Here is a 21619-nt window from a genome sequence, read left to right on the forward strand (position 1 = left end):
ACCTGCTCACCTGCTCAGCCGAGCATCCAATCTGCTTTCCAGCTCCCTGTCCTTAAATATGGACAACCAAGGATCACAAAACATTAGTCTCTGTCCTTCCTGGCACAAAAGGCAGGGACCAAAACAAACAAACAGCGGAAGGAAAAAACAAAAGGCAACGAGAAGGAAACAAGAGGGGACAGAGGCCACAGAAAGAAGACTGTCCACACCAAGTAAGAAAACTAAACGCAACTGTCGCTAACACCCTGAGAGAGATAAAAGATACAAAAGAATTATCTGTGAAACGAAACCAAGATGCTTTAGAAGGGAACACCTAAATGGTTCTTGGAAGTTAAAGATGATAGCCGAAAACAAGCCCATTAACAATAAAATTGACAGAAATTTCTTGGAAAGTAAAGAAAAAGACACAGAGATGGAAGACAGAGAGGACTTTGCAAGGGGGGAAAAAAAGCATAGAAAACTCACCATTAGTAAGTTTTATATTACACGCTGGAATGATAATACTTGGGGAATATTGGCCTGAGTATTAAAATTGACTTCAGGGGCACCTGGGGGGGCTCAGCTGGTTAAGTGTCCAACTCTTGGTTTTGGCTCAGGTCATGATCTCACAGTTTTGTGAGTTCGAGCCCCACAAAAGGCTCTGCACTAACAGAGCGGAGCCAGGTTAGGATTTTCTCCCCTCTCTCTCTCTGCCCCTCCCCAACTTGTGCTCTATCTCTCTCAAAATAAACAAGTAAACTTTTTAAAACTTTGATTTCAATTGTTTCTTGTTCCTTTGTTAAACGCAATGCCAGAGAAATCTAAAAAGCAATTTTTTTTTAACGTTTATTTGTCACTGAGAGACAGAGAGAGACAGAGCATGAGCATGGGAGGGGCAGAGAGAGGAGGAGACACAGAGTCCGAAGCAGACTCCAGGCTCCGAACTGTCGGCACAGAGCCCGATGCGGGGCTCCATCCCACAAACCGTGAAATTATGACCTGAGCTGAAGTTGGACGCCGCTCAACTGACTGAGCCACCCAGGAACCCCAAATGCCAGAGAAATTTTAACTGCATTTGTGGCCCTCCTACCCGGTGAGCTTCAACCCCTTCCCTTCCAGCCAGCCATCATTCCCAGGTCCTGTGTCCTCCACCTCAGGGATCAGCCACTCAGACTCGGCTCTGCCGGAGCCCAGCTGCCCCACCCCCCCTACAGCCCTGTCCAGGGACTCGCCCTCAAGCCCTCCCAAAGGACCTGCTCTTTGACCTCACAGACACCTTCAGACCACTGACTCTGGGCTCTCTTCCCAGCTATGTGTCCCCTCCCATCACTGCCTCCTCCACCACAGACCCTGCCATCTGTCACTTCCACCGCCCTCCTGCCATCCTCACCGGCTTGGCTGGCTCATCAGTGTAAGCCACCTGGCGGAACCCCCACCCTGGCTAAATCTGTTGTCATCCCCGCTGCGCACCCGGACGGCGGCCGAGCGAGGCGGGACCACACAGATGGGCGCACCGAGGGCCCTCTACCCTGCATCCTGGAGGTCTCACCGGTCTGCCCTTCCTCCTGCTGTCACACCAGAGCCTCCCCACTCTCTCAGATCTACCCCCCTGCCCCCGTCTCTGTGGAAAGCCTCACCTCCTTCAGCACAGAGATCCAGGAGCCATGAGGCGAGCACTTGGTGTCCCTCCTGCTACGAAACCTACGAGCCTGAGTACTCGCATCACACACAGGGTTCCTCCCGTTTCTGACAGAAGAAGCCTTCCTCCCACCCAAGGCTGACCCTCCTCCTGGGCTCCGCGTCCTAACCCGGGGTCCTCCTGCTTCCTCGACCTGCCAGTTCCGTCCATCAACAGTCAGGGAAGGCCAAGTTCCTACAATCTTGGAAAAACTGAAACAAAACCAACACACGCACACCCACCCTCCTCTCCCCACCTGGCCCGGACTCCACCTCCTCCCGCGGGTACCGCGCCCTGCACCCCATTACCGCCCCTTTACCACACACCTTCCACACACAACTGTCCTCGCAAACTCCTCGGTCCCCTCACCTCCACACCTGCCTGCATCAAGTCTCCCCCAGACGTCTTGTCACCAAACCCTGCCGGCCTCCTCAGGCCTGGCTGGCCCTGCCTCCTCTCTCTGCAGGCCTGAACCTCATGCTGGACTCCTCCCTGCCTTGCCGTCCTTGGACACGCTCTTATCTCGCTCCTGGGCCACAGCTGTCCTTGTGGCTGCCCCGCCTGGCTGTAGAAGTGTCCTTCTCTTTCTAGTGTCCCCTGGAAATACCACTCAGCTAGGCACTGGACACTCCACACTGTCTTCAGGAGCGAAGGCTCCTGGAAGTCCTGCACATCCAGCGCTCTCCCTGGGATGATCCTGTCCATGCCCAAGGCTTCAGCTGCCTTCTAGAAGCTGCTGGCCCCCAGATCTACAGAGCTAACGTGAGTCTAGGCTCGTACGCCCAACGGCCTCCTAGATATCTCCCCACCTTGCCCCAAGTGCCTTGCACACGTCCAGAAACAAGCTCATTGTGCGCTCTGCACTTGGGGTCGGGAGGGGGAGCCCCTGTCTCGGGGAACAGCGCCGTCCTGCCGCCTGAACCAGAGCCTCACCTTCCAGCATCCAACCAACCACCGACTTGGTCGGGTTTTACGGTCAAAGCAAAGTTCGGAACTTCTGCTGTCCCCAAGGCACATGTCCCCCAAGTGCGACGCTCGGTGACAGCTGACATCGGCCTAAAGTTGCGTTCAACAGCGCAAGGTCATCTAAAAGAGTCAAGGCTCCAGGCACGGGCCACCAGGTGGGAAGGAGGGGCCCAGCCCAGCCTGAGTGCAGGGTCTGACTCTTCAAGAGAGGCCAGAAAGCCAGTTTTTATATCAAATCGCCTGCATTTTAAGCGCTGACGACTAATGCAACTGAGAAATAATTACAGATGGAGGCTTCTGAACTGCCAGCAACGTGCTCTCCGTGAGCTGGGCCATCGCTGCCAGGGCATTTATTTCGTGCCCGTTTGTTAAAGTGGTAGCATAAGCTTTAAGTACTTGTCTGTGTGCATGATACACCTCACAACAAGAAATGCTATTTGGAGGGGAAAACTATTTTAAACCATGAGATTATTTGTAAAAGTGGCTGGGTACAAAATTAGCTTATTAAAATCGCAATCTTCCAATAGAAAAACTGTAACCAGTTGAACATTATCGTGGAGGAAAAGAGACCCAGGACAATTAAAGCAAGAAAAATAAAGTACAGGGCGCCCAGGTGACTCAGTCGGTTGAGCATCCGACTTTGGCTCAGGTCATGGTCTCATCACTTGTGGGTTCCAGCTCCTGCGTAGGGTTCTGTGCTGACAGTTCAGAGCCTGGAGGCTGGTTCGGATTCTGTGTCTCCCTCTCTCTCTGCCCCTCCCCCACTCGCTCTGTGTGTGTGTGTGTGTGTGTGTGTGTGTGTGTGTCTCTCTCTCTCTCAAAAATAAACGTTAAAAAAATAAAATAAAATAAAATAAGATAAATAAAATAACGAATTAACAAGAAATATTTATATATAACATTTGTATGGAAACAAATTTTTATACATATTATGACGTTTCTTGTTAACTGGTTAATCTATTTGGAAAAAAACGATTTATAGACATTTTATATGGATTCAAATACATTGAAAGAAAAAATGCTATTCTTGGGTAGAAAGACTCAAATCTTAAAGATGTTCATTCTTCTTAAATTAACCTATAAATTCAACCCAATCCTTGTTCCTATAAAAATAGGCACGGAACTATTTGTGGAATTACACAGATTGATTCTCAAGTTCTTACGGGAAATAAATACTAAAAATAACCCAGAAAATTCTGAAAAGGGAGAGCAATGAGGTCAGTAAGTAAGCAGTTTGGTTCCTTCCTATGGACGGACAGACAGACAGACAGAGAGACCAGAACAGAATGGTGAATCCCAAAATAGACACACAATTCTATTCGGGAATTTGTTTTATGATGTAAATGAGATCAGGTCACCTGGCCAGCCACCTGGGGACTGAACAAAAAACAACCACCCAAGTTGCCCCTGAACTTGTCTGCCTCCATCAAAATAAATTTCAAATGGATCAAACATCTAAGTGTAAAGGATAAAATACCAGAAGGAAACATAGAATATTTTCAAAATAAAAAACCTTGAATAAAAATGACCTGATTTTTAAAACCCGTGTGGTTTCTTTTTCTCTCTTTCTTCCTTTCTCCTTCCTTCCTTCCTTCCTTCCTTCCTTCCTTCCTTCCTTCCTTCCTTCCTTTAAATTGCACTTTTTAATCACAGACAACAAAAAGCCCCACAATCTGAAGATGCTCTCACAAAACTCTACGTTCTGAATATTACTGAAATGTTACTTGGAAGAATATTGAGGTGAAAATTCCAGAATGTTTTGTGTCTGTTCTACAGGCAAGCACTGAAATGACAGTATAAGAAAATAATATCACAATTGAAGTTTTGCAAAGGATTATATTTTCACCTCTACGGGAGAGCAAACTTCTGGCGAGGGAAATTATTTTCAAGCGAAGGAGAGTGTCTCAAATGTGAATGAACAGTGGATTACCAGGCAGCTAAGGACAGCCTCCAAAGTAAAGGAGGTGAAAACAAAAGGAAAATTACTTTTAATCCGGCACTCCAAGTCCAGCCAAACGCCCGACAGGTAGAGGGCAGGAAACCACCGTGGTCACTCACATAAGAACTCAAAACATTTGCTTCCCACGCACCATTTCTCAGAAAGTTACTAAAGAGTGTGCTCCACCAAAACAAGGGTACAAACCAAGAGAGAGGAAGACAAGGAAATAGGAAATCCAACAAAAGAGGCTGGGGGCGGGGGGGGGGGGGTGGGCAGAGGGGAAGCTCCAGGCTGACCCCTGCGTAGCAGGCCTTCGAAACCAAAGAGTCGTCCTACAGCAGGAGGACGAGATCATGATCTCGCGGTTTGTGGGCTCGAGCCCCGCGTCGGGCTCTGTGCCGACAGCTCGGAGCCTGGAGCCTGCTTCGGACTCTGTGTCTCCCTCTCTCTCTGCCCCTCCCCTGCTCACGCTCTGTCTCTGTCTCTGTCTTTCTCTCTCTCTCTCTCTCAAAAATGAATAAACATTAAAAAAATTGTAGATGGGTTAGAGGTTAGGATAGAGGGCTACAAACATATATGGGAACATTTTGAGCTGCATAAGCATATCTTCCTCTGTTTTTCAAGCTGGAGGCCCTGAATTTGTCTCCCTAAACATCACAGCCAGCCCGCTTGAGCACGTACCACCCACCAGCACATCAAAATGTTTCATTTCCTCATCTTGACAAGATTTTTTTCAAAAAATTTTAACCTGTATTTATTTTTGAGAGAGAGAAAGGGGGGTGGGCAGAGAGAGAGGGAGACACAGAATCTGAAACAGGCTCCAGGCTCCGAGCTGTCAGCACAGAGCCCGACTCGGGGCTCAAACCCACTCACCACGAGATCATAATCTGAACTGAAATCAAGAGTCAGACGCTTAACCATCTGAACCACCCAGGAGTCCCTGACAAAGAAAATTTCTTAAAAAAAAAAAACTAGTCTGGGAAATTATTTCTGTAAAATATTTCGTAATTCATCCTCAGAGCAGCGGTCACGCAGTAGAGGCAGGAAAGTGAGGCCAGCCGAGGCTAGTGCCGACAGCCCAGAATGAACTGACCCCGGAGAGAAGGCCCCGCGTGGCTGGGAGGAAAGGAGGAAGTCAAAGCCCTACACCCGGAACACTGACAGACGTCCGTGGCCCCTGTCCCGCTCTGGGGACACCGCGCTGCACAGAGGCGTCTGCTGTGTATACTGTGATAACACAGCTCTCTTCAGCCAGGGGACAGGCGGCATCTGGGATATGTTTGAGTTAAGTGCAGTCTGCAAGGCTGGTCCGGCCATAAAACGTCGGCCAAAGCCAATTCGGACTCCGGAGTTCAAATATTTGGGATATAAGGTGGGGTAACAAAGCCCCCGGTGAAATAAAACAGGTGCCATTAGGGACTGGAAGGCTCCCAGAACTAAGGCAGAGGCAGGAAATTCTGCGCAACAGTCAGGCCATCTGAGAAGCATGCTTATTTCGAGATCTTATCTAGACCGTGAGCACAGCAGAGTGAGCCTGATACGCAGTCATCTGCACCTCCGTCCGGGGAGCAGTAATGCTTCAGAAGAGCTGAAACCACCTTGGATTTCTCTGCTGGCTTGATGAGCCCAGACTCTTCAAAGTCCTTCTCTACGATCACGGGTTTGGTTTTTTGGGTTTTTTTTTTTGTTGTTGTTCTTTTTGTTTTTGTTTTTGCCCCATACGTTATTTACTGAGGCAGTTTTATCTTAAAACCACAAAAATGTAAAGCAGCTTCTAACAGATCCCTCTGGAAAACAACTCCAGAGGAATCACTTTTCTCTGGAAGAAGCGTCTGGCCATTATTTGGGTTTCAGTTAAACCTAGGCCATAAATATTTGGCCCGAAGCTGCCTTGTGAAGCTCTGCTATAAAGATTATGCAAATGGCAGTTTAGATGAGTATCGAACATGCTCCTTGACGGGAGGTGATCACAGCACAGAGGAAAGTTTTCTCCCCGACGGACAGGATGCGCGGACATCAGGCAAACACACGCTGTGGAGGGGTGGCAACAAGGTACAGGAGGCCCGCTTGAAATCCTCTGGTACAAACTATTCACAAACCTTACAGAAGCTGTACAACAACTTATAAGCCAAGCTATGGGATGCTATAAACCATGGAAAACATACTTCTCCGCATACAGAATGAAAACCCCCCATGCACCTTGTTAACCCTTAAAAAGCAGCAGGTTACAAAAATCCTGTTTACAGGGTGATCCTATTTTGTGTGCGGTGTTTATTTTTAATTACATGGTAATCAGGACTACTTCTAGGGAGCAGGGGGCTGGGGGCTGGATTTTTCAGTTTCCTGTATATACCTCTACGTCAAGTTTTTTTTTTTTTTTACAGTGAGCATGCACTATTTTTATAATTTTAAAATACCCACTAAAGATTTTAAAAATAAAACACACACACACACACACACACACACACACACAAATACATTAAGTAGGGGGTTAAAAAAAAAGAGTGGAAAAAGGTGAGTGGGTGGCTCAGTCTGTTGAGCGACTGACTTTGGCTCAGGTCACCATCTCTCAGTTCGTGGGTTCGAGCCCTGCGTTGGGCTCTGTGCTGACAGCTCAGAGCCTGGAGCCTGCTTCGGATTCTGTGTGTGTCTCTCTCTCTGCCCCTCCCCTGCTCACACTCTGTCTCTGTCTCTCAAAAAATAAATGAATGTTTAAAAAAAAAAAAAAAAGTGGAAAAAAACATACCGAACTGTTAAGAGGGGTTGTCTTTGGGGAAATGTTTTTCCTCTCTTCTACTTCCCTGCATTTTGCAAACTTTCTACAATTGTTGATGATTTTATAATGGGAAAAAAAAATCATTTTGAAAACACTATGGATATACAAAACAGCGTAGATAGCATGCTACTATTTACATTAAAAAAGCTATTTATGTCCATATAGACTCTTATCTCTGAAATGTTACACAAGAAACTGGTAACACTGACTCTTTAAAGAGAAACTGAGTCAAGCCGGGGGAGGGGGGCAGCTGTGGAGCGAGATTCTCCATTCTCTACCCTAGTGCAACTTGTCGATTTTGTAACGTGTACCTCACATCACCCCTTGTAAAAGGTTTGACTGTTTTAAAAATCAAAACTATTATTAAAAAAAATAATAAAATTACGTATTCTACCACCTTGCTAAATTTGCTTCGAATACACTGTGTTCACCGAGTTTTACGGGCAATTCTCCTGAAAGGAAAACAACGTTTATTGCTTGTTCTTTGGGAGGGCTGCTACACAAGCCAGCTCTCCTCATGACAGTCTCGCAAGTGGATTTTTCGGGTAGATAAGGAACCGCAGGCCCAGAGGAGCTTGGCGGCCTGCCTGAGGTCACGCGGCAGACCGGTGGCCTCCCGCGGTGAGACCCTGCTGTGTCTGGCCCTGAGGATGGGGCGGAGGCAGAGCCACCAGCCCATGCTTACCTACGGCCTCTCTCACGCTCAAAACGTACATACGGATCCTTGGGACTTTATAAAATTCCGTCACGTGAAGGCAGGCCTTGAATTCCGGGGGAAAGGACAACCATCGGGCCGTGCGGGTTAAGTATTCATGTCATTGCAAGGCCAGGTGCGTCTGGGCGCCTCTCCCAACACGGCGCCTTCGGGAGCACCCAGCCTGACGGGACAATGCGCCCTGCAGATCCAGCCCCGTTACGCGCCTGCAAATGTCACGGCCGGGGTAAGCCCGGCCTCGCCCTCTGTCTCGTCCAAAGCGGGGTGTTGATGTATGAAGCCATTTCTCTAGGATCATGCTTGGTTACACCTCCAAACCTCACGAGCCTGAGCAAAGCCGTTGTCTGACGCCCCTCCCCAGCCCAACACTCATGTCCGGCCTCGAGCGTCTCTGCCCTTCTCAACGACTGCCTGGGTCTCCCCTTCCTTCCTCGACCACGACGTGACCTCTCCCCCTGGTTAGTTCCGTCCGACCCCACCCCCCACCCCGGACTCCATCTCCACGCAGGCCTTCTCTAGCAGAGCCCCTGCCACGCGTGCCCAACAAATAAGGACATTCTGGGAGGTAAAGCCAGTGCCCGTGGCAACAGCCTTAGAAGCCCAGGAAGCAGCTCTTATCACAGGGCCTGGCTGATGACAAGAGGGAGCCAAACCAATCAAGTGGAAAGTTATTTCCTTCCAAATAAGAAAAAACTGTCACCAGAAGGCTTGCGATCTCTACAGACAGATGTCTTGCATAGCTCCTTCTTTATTTTTCCCGTCTGCATCTTCTACGGAACGGAAGGCAGTACGGCCCCAGTTCCCTTCCAGAGTGGCAGAGGGCACGGGCTTCGCCATCTGACACGGTCCCAGTGCCTAACTCGGTTCCCAGCACACAGAGGGCCCTGAGCGTATCTTTCTGAGCGACGATTACATGAATTAACTACATTTTAAATCACTGGAACCCGAAAACGTCATCATTGTAAAAGCCGTAGGAGAGGGCCTGACGGATTCCCAGGAAAGCCCGCACCTCAGCTCGCGGTCGGATGACTTAGCTGAGCCGTCGTGGCCATCTAGTGGCCGAACGCCTACATCGCCGGCCCAGGGGGTTACCGGGGGCTGCGCTTTGGAGATAAAGCGCAGAACTGAAGTTAGGAAGTGACAGCACGCATACCACAGCATAAGAGAGACTTCGAAGCGGGAATGGCGCGAGGAACCCAGGGCAGGGCCTTAAGGCCTCGGGAGAGCGGGGCGCAGGGAGCGGCGCGGGAGACGGCCGAGCACAGGGAAAGGGGTGGGACTGGGTCCCGTACTTGTCAAAGTTGACATCCAGCATGCCCGCCTTCTCCTGGCTGACCCGTAACAGCGGTGTGTCCAGCCGCCGAATACAGTCCTTGTCCAGCGTTGACGTCCAGTCTTGGAAAGTCTTTCGAACCAATTCATCGATGGCCTGGACCATCTGCTGGTAGGCGTGCACACTCTCCTCTCCGGTCCCGATGTGGGGCAGGAAGTGGGCACTGGAGAGACACTAAGGGGGGGTGGGGACAACGGGTGGCTGGAGCCCGCTGGCCACCGTCCTCCGAGGCACCGTCTCCCCGCCCGCGGGCCCACACGGGGTGCGGCCTGCAGCGGAGGCCGGCCCCGACCGCCCGGGGTGGGGGGGGGGGAGGTGGGCCACGCGCACAGGTGACAGGAGGCGGCCAGGGAGTCAGCAGCGCGCAGGGGAAGCACGGAAACTCGGGTCAGGAGAAGTTGGCAAAAAAAGTAAATCACGGGAGGTGAGGACGGAAGAGGTACGACGTTGAAAACCAGTACGGGCCCTTCCTCCCCAAGTCCCAGCTCAGCGACCGTGAAGCGGCCTCCGCTGTCCGCAGGCCGCCTGGTTCTCACCAGAACCAATCACATGATGGCAGATACCTCAAGAGCGTTAGACCTACGCGCCCAAAACTGCCCTTTAGAGGTTGTTGGGTTTTTTCTGGTTCTTCATGCCTGCTGTTCTAGACCAGGCCCTTCAAGGGCCACAGCTGCCCAAGGTCGTATTCCTCCTCTGACGGCCCAGCTTCCCAGATGCTGGGCCGGCTCCTCCTCTCCAGCTTGACAGGAAAATCCTAGCGGGACTCACGTTCCACCCACCACGCCCGCCGTCGCTGTGAATCCCAAGCTCCGGCCTCGTCCTGTCCAGGCCCCGCACCTGCCAGGCTCCCACCGTGGAGACGCTCTGGGGAAACTCCCGGGTCGGGTCCCCGGCCAGCACGGGGCACAGCCCCCAACCTCCACCGCCTCACGAGAACGAGTCTGGGGAGAGGCCAGGCGCTCACGTTCATGACTCTGTCGATGCGCCGCCGCAGGATCCGCATCCAGTGCGCCTGTCCGGAGAACTGGGCCACGTAGGGCTCCAGGTACGGCCATTTCTTGTTCAGCTCCCGGTTCACGAGGGCCAGCTCGCTATTGAACAGCATGTACAGGTCCACCGCCTTCTTGTCGTAGGTGCGCTTGATGGCCTAAGGGAAGAAGGGAGACAGCCTGAACCCGCGCCCCGGCGGATCCAGGGTCCCCCCCAGGGACTCAAGCTGGAGGACACCTTCTCCCGGGGCCATCTGGAAACTCAGGGAGCAGACGGAAGAAGAGGCTCTGGCGGTGGAGGACAGGGGGGACGTGGGAGGGCACGACTGGAGGTGGCACGGAGTCGGGAAGGATCAGGAAGAACTGAAGGAGGCAGAGGAGAGGCCAGGCGGGGCGGGGCGGGGGAGGGGGGCGGGCGGCACCTCCCGCGACGCCAGCCGGTGGAAGGTGTCCAGCAGTAACACTCCCTGCTCCACATCTCGGACTAACTCGAAGGCGGAGGTGATCAGGTTCTGAGTCATCACCTCCAGGTCCTTGACTCCAGAACGAAACCTGCGCCGTTAGAGAAGCGTGATGAGCGTGATGAGCCGTGACTGGCAGGCGCCCTCACCTGCCTCAAGGCCACGCCCCGAGGGAGATTCCCCCCGGGCTGATACCGAGGGCGTCCCCGGTGCCAGGCGCAAAGGGCGTCACGTGCCCGACTCCGTTCGTTCCGCAAAGCGATACAGTGAGGTTGGGTTCTACCACTAGGCCCTCTGTTTTAGTGGAGGAAACAGGCTCTCACTGGTTAACGGGGTGTGCCTAGCATCACCTACTGCGGCCCCTCCTCCAGCCCCGCCCCCTATGCCCCGCCCCACCCCCCTCCTCCCCAGCCCGGGGCAGGGGCGGGATGTGGGGGGGGCGGGCACTCTCACCTGTTGTAGTCTTCGTGCCAGGACGTGTTCTTGACGTCCAGGATGCCCCCGCGGACAGCCCGCAGCATATGGAGGTTTTTATGAAAGATGTCCTCGATCTCCAGCAAGTTCCGTGTGATCTGGGGCCCCTGGGCCCCAAAGAAGCAGGGAAGGGGACCCTGCTTGCCGTCTTCCCAGCGGGCAAAATGATACTGGCAGTCACAGACCTACAACGAAGTCAGCGAGCGTCAGGCCTCCCTGCTCTTGTTTCTGACCTCGTAGGCCCTGAGCTCTTCGGTTTGGCTCAAGATGTCTAAACACCAAGGAGGACCCACCAGACACAAGGAGCTACTGGGATGAATTGGGGCTGCAGAATGAACTAGAAGACACCCAGGCAGTGATAACAGGCAAGATTCTAAAAGGACGGGACAGAGGTGGGGCACACAGTTATGCAGAGTCCAAGCAGTAAGCTCCCGGCTCAGCCTCTGCCCTGTCTCCTCGGCCCCTGGCCGGGGTCTGGGGTCCACTGCGCCCGCCCCTCCCTCCCTGACAGTCTGCCCACCTCAATGAGGTCCTTGCAGCGCTGCACAAAGGCATCCACCTGAGCGAATATGCTGGTCTGGTCCAGGACCCAGCCCCGGTTGGAGAACCTACATCCAGAGAAAGGTGGACCGGATGAAAATGTAGGAAACGGCCTGCGCGAAGCTCCAACTGGGAGTCCTGGGTTTGGGGGGGCCTTAGAAAAGGGGACCCCAAGAGGCAGTTTTCCTGAGCCCTGAAGGGAGGAGACGCGAGATGAGGAGAAGCAGAGAGGAGGCAAAGCATCTCCGTTCTAGAAGTTTTAGAACTTCAGACTTTCGGGTCAAGAAAGCCAAGAAAGCCAAGAAAGCCAAGAAAGGAGGAGTGAGCCAGGAAGGCTTCCCGGGACGAGGGAGAGGAGGAGCCAGGGCTAGGCACTAGAGTATCTGCATCCGGAGAGAACTGGGACCGGGTCTCGGAACCGGAATCCGTAGGCTTTAAACATCTGCACTCAGCGGGAGTGGCAGGGGTGACAGACGGGACCGTGGGGGACGCACGGCGTACTGGGTATGCATCTGCACGGCCTGTAGGTAGTGGTCTTTCCAGGCCTGGCAGCACGAGATGCAGCCCTGGAGGTCCTCCTTGCTGGAAGTGACGTAGCCCTCGAAGATACGGTCCAGGGAGATGGCGTGACAGCACAGGCGGATGATCTCGTTGCTCATCTGCGGACGGGCGGACGGGCGGATGGGTGGCCCGAGGGGCACCCGCCCCTTCCCCGCTGCTCCCTGCTGCAGCCCAGCTCACTTCCCGCCTCAGCGCCCTGTCTCGGTCAGCCCAGATGGAATGTGGGTCCCGCTCCTCAAAAGCCGGCGTCCCTTCCCAAACCTGCCTCTCGCCCCCTGCCGTGTCCGGCTTTGGAGATGAGAAGCCTTCCCCTCCTGCCCAGCTCAGCCTGGGGGTCTGCGCTGCCTGCCTCCCCCACCACGGAAGCAGGCTGTCCAGCCCAGGCCCCCACCCCCACCCGGAGCCCGCGGGAGCTGAAGAAGCCACGGGTCTCTGTCCGAACCCCCCCACCCCCACCCCCGGGCCGCTCCCCACTGCCTGGAACTGCGGATGCCCCTTCCTCAGCGAATCGGGCCCCTCTGCTAAAGCCCTCCGCCCCACCCCTGCGGAACACGCACCTTTCGGAAGAGGGAGGTCAGTCTCTCCCGAGTGTTGTAGTGGGGAGAGTTGACCCAGATGATGCGGATGAGGCTGATCAACTTGGGGAGCTTACTGGGGATGTCCTTAGGCTGCATGTAGGCCAGCTCCTGGTAGGGCTCTTTCAGGATCGACAGAAACGTCAGGTTTGACTGGGCTTGCCGGAAGCCATCCTGGCAGGGAAGACCAACGAGGAGTGAGTCCCGTCCGTTGGGAAGAAGCGGCCCGGAGCCAGCACCGTTTGCCCATCTGGAACCCCGCCCTGGCCTGCCCCTCTCAGAGCCTAGCCAGGCATCTCAGGTCTCCGTGGGCCCTCAAGAGCGGAGTTCATACCTGTCCGCTTTCGTTCGTACTTCCCACCGCGGGGCCTTGGTGTCTTTTCCCGTGGGGAGTCCCATCTCTCCCACCAGACTGGGATTCCCTACGCTCGGGGTTTGTGTCCACTCCCCCAGCGTCTCCAGCTGAATTCAGAACCCCGCACCACTCAATAACTGTTGATCAACTGACCGAACACCCTCACGGTTTCGCCCAGTATCCCTCACCGCCCTGGTCTCGAGCAGGGTTCTAAACTTTTCCACGTAGCTGTGGCTCAGTTCCCTTAAGACCTAGCTCAAAATCCTGCCCGGGAAGAGAAGGCCTCCGCCTTCTCTGCCTGTATTCCACAGATCACTCTGCCCTTCTGCATGTCCCCAAAGCTAACAGAATCATCTCGTCATACTTTATTAAATTTTTTTTTTAATTTTTTTTAACGTTTATTTATTTTTGAGACAGAGACAGACAGAGCATGAATGGGGACGGGGCAGAGAGAGAGGGAGACACAGAACCGGAAGCAGGCTCCAGGCTCCGAGCCGTCAGCCCAGAGCCCGACGCGGGGCTCGAACTCACGGACCGCGAGATCGTGACCCCGAGCTGAAGTCGGACGCTTAACCGACTGAGCCACTCAGGCACCCCTTAAATTTATTTTTTAAGTGTTTATCTTGCAATTCTCTTGGCTGAACCCTATGGGTTCCTCTTTGACCCCATGCCATCTAGTGATTCTGTTTTGTGGAAGCCTTATTTTCTGAGCTGGACTGTAGGGGTGGGGTTCGTGGAGACAGATTATAGGGGTGGGTCTCATAGAAGGTACTCAGTGCTTATTTGTTGACTGACTGCAGTCTCCCTAACTAAACCATAAGCTCCTTGGGACCTTGTGTCTTCCTCCTTGTGTACTCCCCCCCCCCCCCCACCAAGTGCAAGTCCAAACACTGGGTGGATCTATCTTTGCTGTTGGTGCTTACTCTGGCTCCTCCTTAGCACCTGATATTGTCCCATCCACTGTCCACTTTCTGCTAAGCCTCTATCCTTTTTTTTTTTTAACGTATATTTATTTTTGAGAGAGTGAGAGAGAGAGATCGAGAGTGTGAGCAGGGGCGGGGCAGAGAGAGAGGGAGACACAGAATCCGAAGCAGGCTCCGGGCTCCGAGCCGTCAGCACAGAGCCCGACGCGGGGCTCGAACTCACGAATGGCGAGATCATGGCCCGAGCCGAAGTCGGACGCTTCACCGACTGAGCCCCCACCCCGGGCTCCCCTTAAGCCTCCATCCTCTGGCCCGCTCACCAACCTGGATCTGCTGGGCCAGTTTCATGAAGGGTGCCAAGTAGGACGACTTGGCAAGGTGCAGGATGGACTCGATGTGCTTCACTCCCTCCTTCACCAGCTGTTTACTGATGCCAGACAGGTCCATGCACCGATTGCGCCAGAACTCAACCTCCTCCAAAGGACCTAAATTTTCTCCTATCTCCACGGACTCCTGGGCACTGAGCACCTCCTTTATCTGCCGGGTCCAGTGGATCATGGAGGCTGCGGGGGAGAGCACAAAACCTCTCGCGCGTCTTTAAGCTGCTCCCCCTTGTGTCCTTCCCGCCGCCGCCCGCGCAGCCCTCCCAACCCAGCTCCTTCCTCGGCCTCTGGGCTGCCCCTCCGCTGTCCCCTCGGCCCCGCAACACACTGGCAATGCCAGCCACTCACTCTCCAGCCGCTGCACCAGCTCCTTGTCCTTAACTACCACCTCAGGCTCCATGTTCATGGCCTCTGCGGGAATGTAGAGAACCGTGTGCCCCTCCAGTTTGTAGCGAGTATCTAAGGAAAGGAAAGGAAAGGACCGTGGAAGTTCACAGACGGGACTGAGTTTATGCTACCCCAGTTCCAACAGTGGTTGGTATTCCAGGGCCCAGGAAGTATGGGGGATTTCAGGAGAACGGGCAAAAGAAACTACGACTCCTAATTTTTTGACCTCAAGAGGGAAAATGACAGAAGGCAAGAGGGAAACCTTGTTGAGGTAAAATAAGAGATTATCATAAAATAAGGTCAAAGATCTGGACCGCGTCTTCAACATTCTCTTCTACGATGCATGCGCTCCCCCCAGGAGCCCCATACCGCCCGCGTTTCCCCTGACCCCACGTGTACTCACGAAATACCCAACTCTACGTTTGAGCGGATCTGGTCAACCGTCGACGGCAGAAAACCGTACCTGTACCGGGAGGCAAATTCTGCACCCCGACCCACGCGTTCAGCAAACACACACAGGCACCGACTCCGCGCCGGGCCGCACAGGTACTCGGGAGGAATCTCCCACCCGCCTCGCTCGCCCCTCCCGTCCGTGGGGCACCAGACAGGAACCAGGCACGGGGGGTTTTCTGCTCACCTGTCAGGCAGGCCAAGAATCTGTGCAAATGAGAAGCAAAATGATTTCGAATACTCTCGGGCCAGGTTGCGTTTGCAAAGATCTGAGGGGCAAAGACGCCACTGAGCAGCCGAAGCAGGGCCGGGATGTAGGAACCACGCACCGTCCCAAACTGCACGGTGGCCTGGAAGTTCTCTGGAGTGATGGGAACCGGCGCTTGGCGTATGAAGTAGACAATCTGGTTCTGCGTCTGCATGGAAGACAGGAGGTCAGAGATCAGCGTCCAGACCCCAGCATGGTACCCAACAGGATCTGAGGCGCCGATCACGAAGGCCTGGCTGAGGTCTCGGCCACGTTCCCTTCGGGCATCCTGGCTCATCTCCAAACGTGTCACGGTGTGCTTCCTGTGTCTTTCAGGGGACATAACAGAGTCCACACCCAGAACCACAGGGAGGAAATGCAGAGAGCATGTCTTGAAGGGAGGGAGGGACGGTGTATTCTGCCCAACTTGGTCCCGGAACCTAGTACAGTTGACTGGGACACATTAGATGCTCCATAAATGTTGGACAGATGGATAGAATGAAAGGGATAGAATGGGGGAAGCACTTGTAGGTATAGGGAAAGCGGGAAGGAGAGGAATGGAATTAACAGGCAATTGACTTGGGTGTTTCCATTTCAGTTGCGTGAACGTCTCCCCCAATTGTCCATTTACCCCTCAACCTGGTTAATGGTGAGTTTGTGTGGCTGTTGTCGTTGCCCACATCCAGAAATGTACAGCTTTCGTGTAGTTAAAGCTTTACAATTTTCAAGTTCCTGACTTCCCTACATGCTCAGAAAGGTCATTCCTCCCTAAGATCAGATCTGCCTTTCGTGTGGGCGTGCATTTGACTACTCTTTACAATTTAGTTCATTCCAAAAACTGAAAATGAATCACAAAGAAGAAATTAATAACCATCCATCTTCCCACTGCCCAGAATTAAATTTTGGCATTTAGGGTCTTTTTTTTTTTTTTAAAGCTTAACACTATTATTTTTCTTAAAATGATATATATATGTAATACCATATGATTTCCCTCCTGTGTAGTATTCAAGAAATAAAACGAGCAAAGGGGGAAAGGAGAAAGAGGAGCAAACCAAGAACCAGACTCTTGGGGTGACTGGCTGGCTCAGCTGGCTTTTGTGTGCTGTATTACTGGTGTGTACGTGTTAAGATTAGTGAGTGTGTGTGGTATATTGTGCAGTACGTGTGCGGTGCGCATTGGCGTGATTCTAGGATATGTGTGGTTTGCCTGTGTGTGTGGTGTAAGTGTGGTATGTACGAGTGAGAGTGCATGCAACTCTTGATCTTGGGGTTGTGAGTTCGAGCCCCACGTTGGATGTAGAGCGTACTAGAATAAATAAATAAACTTAGAAAAAGAGAGAGAGAGAGAAAAGAAACAGACTTTAAACTATAGGGAAGAAACTGATACTTTCCAGAGGGGAGGTGGGCGGGAAGATGGGTGTAAGAGGTGACAGGAATTAAGGAGAGCACTTGCCATGCTGATTAAAATAAAAACTTTTTAAAAGGCGGGGGAGGAGCCCCTGGCTGGCTCAGTCAATAGAGCATGTGACTCTTGGACCTGGGGTTGTGAGTTTGAGCTCCATCTGGGGCATAGAGATCACTTAAAAATATCTTTGGGGTGCCTGGGTGGCTCAGTCAGTTGAGCGTCCGACTTCGGCTCGGGTCATGATCTCGCAGTTTGTCAGTTCGAGCCCCACGTCAGGCTCTGTGCTGACAGCTGGGAGCCTGGAGGCTGGTTCGGATTCTGTGTCTCCCTCTCTCTCTGCCCCTCCCCTGCTCACACTCTGTCTCTCTCTCACAAATAAACATTAAAATTTTTTTAATAAAATAAAATATCTTTGAGGCACCTGGGTGGCTTGGTCAGTTAAGCGTCTGGCTTTTGATTTTGGTTCAGGTGATGATCTCAAGGTTCATGGGATCGAGCCCTGCGTTGGGCTCTGCATTGACAGTGCTGAACCTGCTTGGGAGTCTCTCTCTCTCCCTCTCTCTCTCTCTGCCCCTCCCTCCCCCCCCAAAATAAGTAAATAAATAATAAATAAATAAAAACATAAAATCTTTCGGCACCTGGGTGGCTGTCAGTTGAATGTCAAGAGTTGGATGCTTAACCAACTAAGCCACCCAGGCACCCCTAGTATTAATTTTTATTTAAATGAATTGAACGTTCCTAGATTCTTTATTCCTGAGTTCTTTATTTGGTTCATTTATTTCTTTTCTTTTTTTTTAAGATTTTATTTTTGAGTAATCTCTACACCCAACGTGGGGCTCAAACTCATGACCCCAGATCAAGAGTCTCACGCTCCACTGAGTGAGCCAGCCAGGAGCCCCTATTTGGTTCATTTCTTAATGGAATAGATTTCCACTGATGATAAATATACATTTTTTTAAGTAGGGTTCTTTCAAGATTGAAAATGACCACCTCTGGGGCGCCTGGGTGGCTCAGTCGGTTAAGCGTCCGACTTCAGCCAGGTCACGATCTCGTGGTCCGTGAGTTCGAGCCCCGCGTCGGGCTCTGGGCTGATGGCTCGGAGCCTGGAGCCTGCTTCCGATTCTGTGTCTCCCTCTCTCTCTGCCCCTCCCCCGTTCGTGCTCTGTCTCTCTCTGTCTCAAGAATAAATAAAACGTTAAAAAAAATTAAAAAAAAAAAAAGAAAAGAAAATGACCACCTCTTTGTTGCCATTGTATTTGACCATCTCGGCTGGGTATAATACCCTTGGGGCACACTGTCCTTCCGAGAGAACTCTGAGTGTGTTCTTCCTGGTGATCAGAGAAGTGGGCAACTAGCCTAATGTTTCCTCGTGGCAGACTATTTGTTTTTTGGCGAGGGCTAAGTCATCTTTTCCCAAATTTTTGTGTTTTAAATAATTCCAACTCATAGAGAAATTGCAAGAAAAATCCAATGAACAGCACACCCTCCATCTAGATTCATCACTGTCAACATCTGTGCTTGAGGGAACCCTCTTGCTCGCTCCCTCTCCCAGCTGAGCCATTTGAGAGTTAGCAGTAGACATCGTGATAGGGAGCCCTTAAATACTTTGGCATATAGCTCTGAAAAAGGATATTCTCCAACACATCCAACACCATAATTATCACACACTCAGAAGACTGAACTTCATACAATACTTGATATAATACACAATCCATATTCAATTTTCCCCAGTGGTCCAAATAACGTCACATACGGCTGTTCTTTGCCACCCAGGATCCAATCCAGGATCACACACAGCCGCGTCTCCTCAGTTTCCTTGCATTCCACACGGTTCTCCGGTCTTTTCCTTTTTTTTCTTTTTCTTTTTAGTTTATACTTATTTTGAGAGAGAGTGCAGATGGGGAAGGGGCAGAGAGAGAGAGAGAGGGAGAGAATACCAAGCAGGCTCCGTGCCACCAGCGCAGAGCCCAACGTGGGGCTCAAACTCACGAACCGTGAGACCATGATCTGAGCCGACCTGAGCCACCCAGACGCCACCCCCCCCACCACCCCTGTCTTTTTCTTTCTTCCATGGCATTGATCTTTCTAACAGTCCAGGCCAGTTGTTTTCCAAAATGTCCCTTAACTTGGATTTATCTGATTGTTTCCTCAGTATTAGATGCAGGTTAAATCTTCTTGGCAGGAATACCACCTAGGCGATGTTCCCGAAGAATTAATTCCCTTGGAGTTCAGTAGCTTACCTAAGATGTGTGTTGACATTAAACATCGTGTAACAAATTTTGTGGAAGAGAAGTATGCTCTGCCAATTCCCAGATTCAGTTCCTTCTGCAGGGCAAGGAAATTCTTTTGTGCTTTATCTTTAAATTTCTATTGTCTCATTCGTTGGCACTCTATATTAGATCACCTGTCTTATTAACTTTCCTTTAATCGTGTCGTCATTGGCTTTCTCTTCCTCGTGCACTATGATGATCTCGAGCCTCTCTTCCCTGGCAACTCGGGTCTGCAGCGATCGCTCGTCAGTCCCTCGCTGTTTCTAACCTACTGGGTTTTGTCACATGCTGCTATGTTCATTTCCTAAAATTTGCAATCTCCGTTTTATGTATTTCCCATGTTGCATCATTTCACCTCCCAGCTTTTTAAAAATTGAATTCACGCTCTTGTTAGGTTTGTTCCTAGCACAAATTCTGTTGTGAGGAATTTCCTTCTGCTTGGCTCTTTTCCTCCTGTGTCTGCTTTGTTCCATTTGTGTCCCCTGGATGTGACATGCCTGCGGTTGCCACGCAATTCCTCTCCACCTTCCACATGCGTGAGCAGTTTCTGTGACCCCGTCTTTTCTGCTCTAACAGACTGTGGGTGACTCCTTGATGTCCTGCTGGGAGAGCCGTGTTTCTTTTCCCCCTCCAAGTGGAAGGATCGCGTATTTTATGTTTTAGTCCCTCTTCGCCAGCCTAAGAGGATAGCACGAGGGGATGGGCGGGTGGTTCAGGCTAATTTCAAAAGAACGTAAAATCTCTGAGGAAATACCTGGGCGCTTTCTTCCTTTTCAGGTTTTGTTACATGCCCTGAGGGTCCCATCTTGCTGGGGGTCCACCATTCCCCTGGGAAGAACATTTCTGTCACTCAGAGCACAGACCTTTCATTGGTCCCCACTTCATCAAGTTTCTTAGATTGGATTATGCTTCTTTCCTTCTTTACTCTTGGGTGTTGTTTTTTTTTTTTTTTTCTGGTTTTACCTTTTGCTCCTTTTATCGAGAGTGATAATTCTTTAAAATTTTTTTTAATGTTTATTGATTTTTGAAAGAGAGAGACAGAGCATGAGAGGGGGGAAACGCAGAATCCGAACCAGGCTCCAGGCTCTGAGCTGTCAGCACAGAGCCCGACACGGGGCTTGAACTCACACACTTGTGAGATCACGACCTGAGTCAAAGTCGGACGCTTAAGCAACTGAGCCACCCAGGCACCCCAAGAGTAATAATTCTTTAAGGAAGTCCAATTGGCCATCTTGACCCAGAAGCATACAACTAAGGCTGTAATCTCGTTTAGAATGTATTTCAGCATACCAAATAAATTTTCTCTTTCTTGAGGCATAATTGACAAATAAAAATGTATAGATTTAGGGTATACAACCTGATGCTTTGATATATGTATACACTGTGAAATCATCACCATAATCAACCGAATGAATATATCCACTATCTCATTAGGTACCATTTTTTTCTTTTTCTTCTCGTGTGCATGTGTGTGTGCAGTGAGAACACTGAAGACGTACCCTCTTAGCAAACTGCAGGTGCACACACATGGTAACTGTGGTTACCATGCTAATAGATCTCCAGAACCATTCACCTTGCATAAATGAAACTGTACCCTTTCCCTCCAGTTGTATTGAGATATAACTGACCGATAACACTGTTAGTTTAATGTGTACAACGTGATTTGATATATGTAAAGTGATGATCACGGTAAGTTTAGTTAACATCCATCACCTCACGCACTTACAATTTTTTCCGTCTCATCTTGAGAATTTTTAAGATCTACTCCCTTAGCAACTTTCAAATACATGCTATTGCTAACGATAGTCACCGGGTTGTACATTATATCACCAGAACTGATTTCTCTTAAAACTGGAGGTTTGTATCTTTTGACCACCTTCAACCATTTCCCCTACCTGCCCACCCCCTGACTCTAGCAACCGCCAATCTCTTCTGTTTCTGTGAGTTTGGGATTTGTCCCCCCTAGATTCCACACATGAGTGAGATCATACAGTATTTACGTTTCTCTGACTTATTTCAGCATAATGCCCTCAAGTTCCATCCAGGATATTGCAAGTAGCAAGATTCTCTTTTCTTTCTTTCTGTTTTTCACTTTTTTAGGAGAAAAAAACTGAGAATCAGAGACCATCTCCACGCACTGTCGGTGTGGAGCCTGATGAACCACAAGATCATGACCTGAGCCTAAATCAAGAGCCCGCTGCTTAACCAACTGA

At 51.1% G+C, this 21619-nt stretch overlaps 1 protein-coding gene across 1 annotated transcript in view; it reads right to left on the reverse strand.

Annotated features, from left to right (window-relative positions):
- DNAH2 (dynein axonemal heavy chain 2) overlaps window positions 1-21619 on the reverse strand; it is a 93435-nt gene that overhangs the window by 60054 nt on the left and 11762 nt on the right. Inside the window, exons 5-12 of the mRNA XM_047089924.1 lie at window positions 15672-15900; window positions 14996-15106; window positions 14589-14827; window positions 12969-13160; window positions 11290-11495; window positions 10798-10927; window positions 10351-10533; window positions 9346-9560 (exon numbers count right to left, since the gene is read on the reverse strand). Of these exons, the coding sequence (XP_046945880.1) occupies window positions 9346-9560; window positions 10351-10533; window positions 10798-10927; window positions 11290-11495; window positions 12969-13160; window positions 14589-14827; window positions 14996-15106; window positions 15672-15900 (1505 nt within the window). The remainder of the gene's footprint in view (window positions 1-9345; window positions 9561-10350; window positions 10534-10797; window positions 10928-11289; window positions 11496-12968; window positions 13161-14588; window positions 14828-14995; window positions 15107-15671; window positions 15901-21619) is intronic.

The sequence above is a fragment of the Lynx rufus genome, unplaced genomic scaffold (genome assembly GCF_022079265.1).
Source record: "Lynx rufus isolate CCGP_SWC_20201006 ecotype Redwood Valley unplaced genomic scaffold, mLynRuf1.p SCAF_28, whole genome shotgun sequence".
Classification (NCBI taxonomy): domain Eukaryota; kingdom Metazoa; phylum Chordata; class Mammalia; order Carnivora; family Felidae; genus Lynx; species Lynx rufus.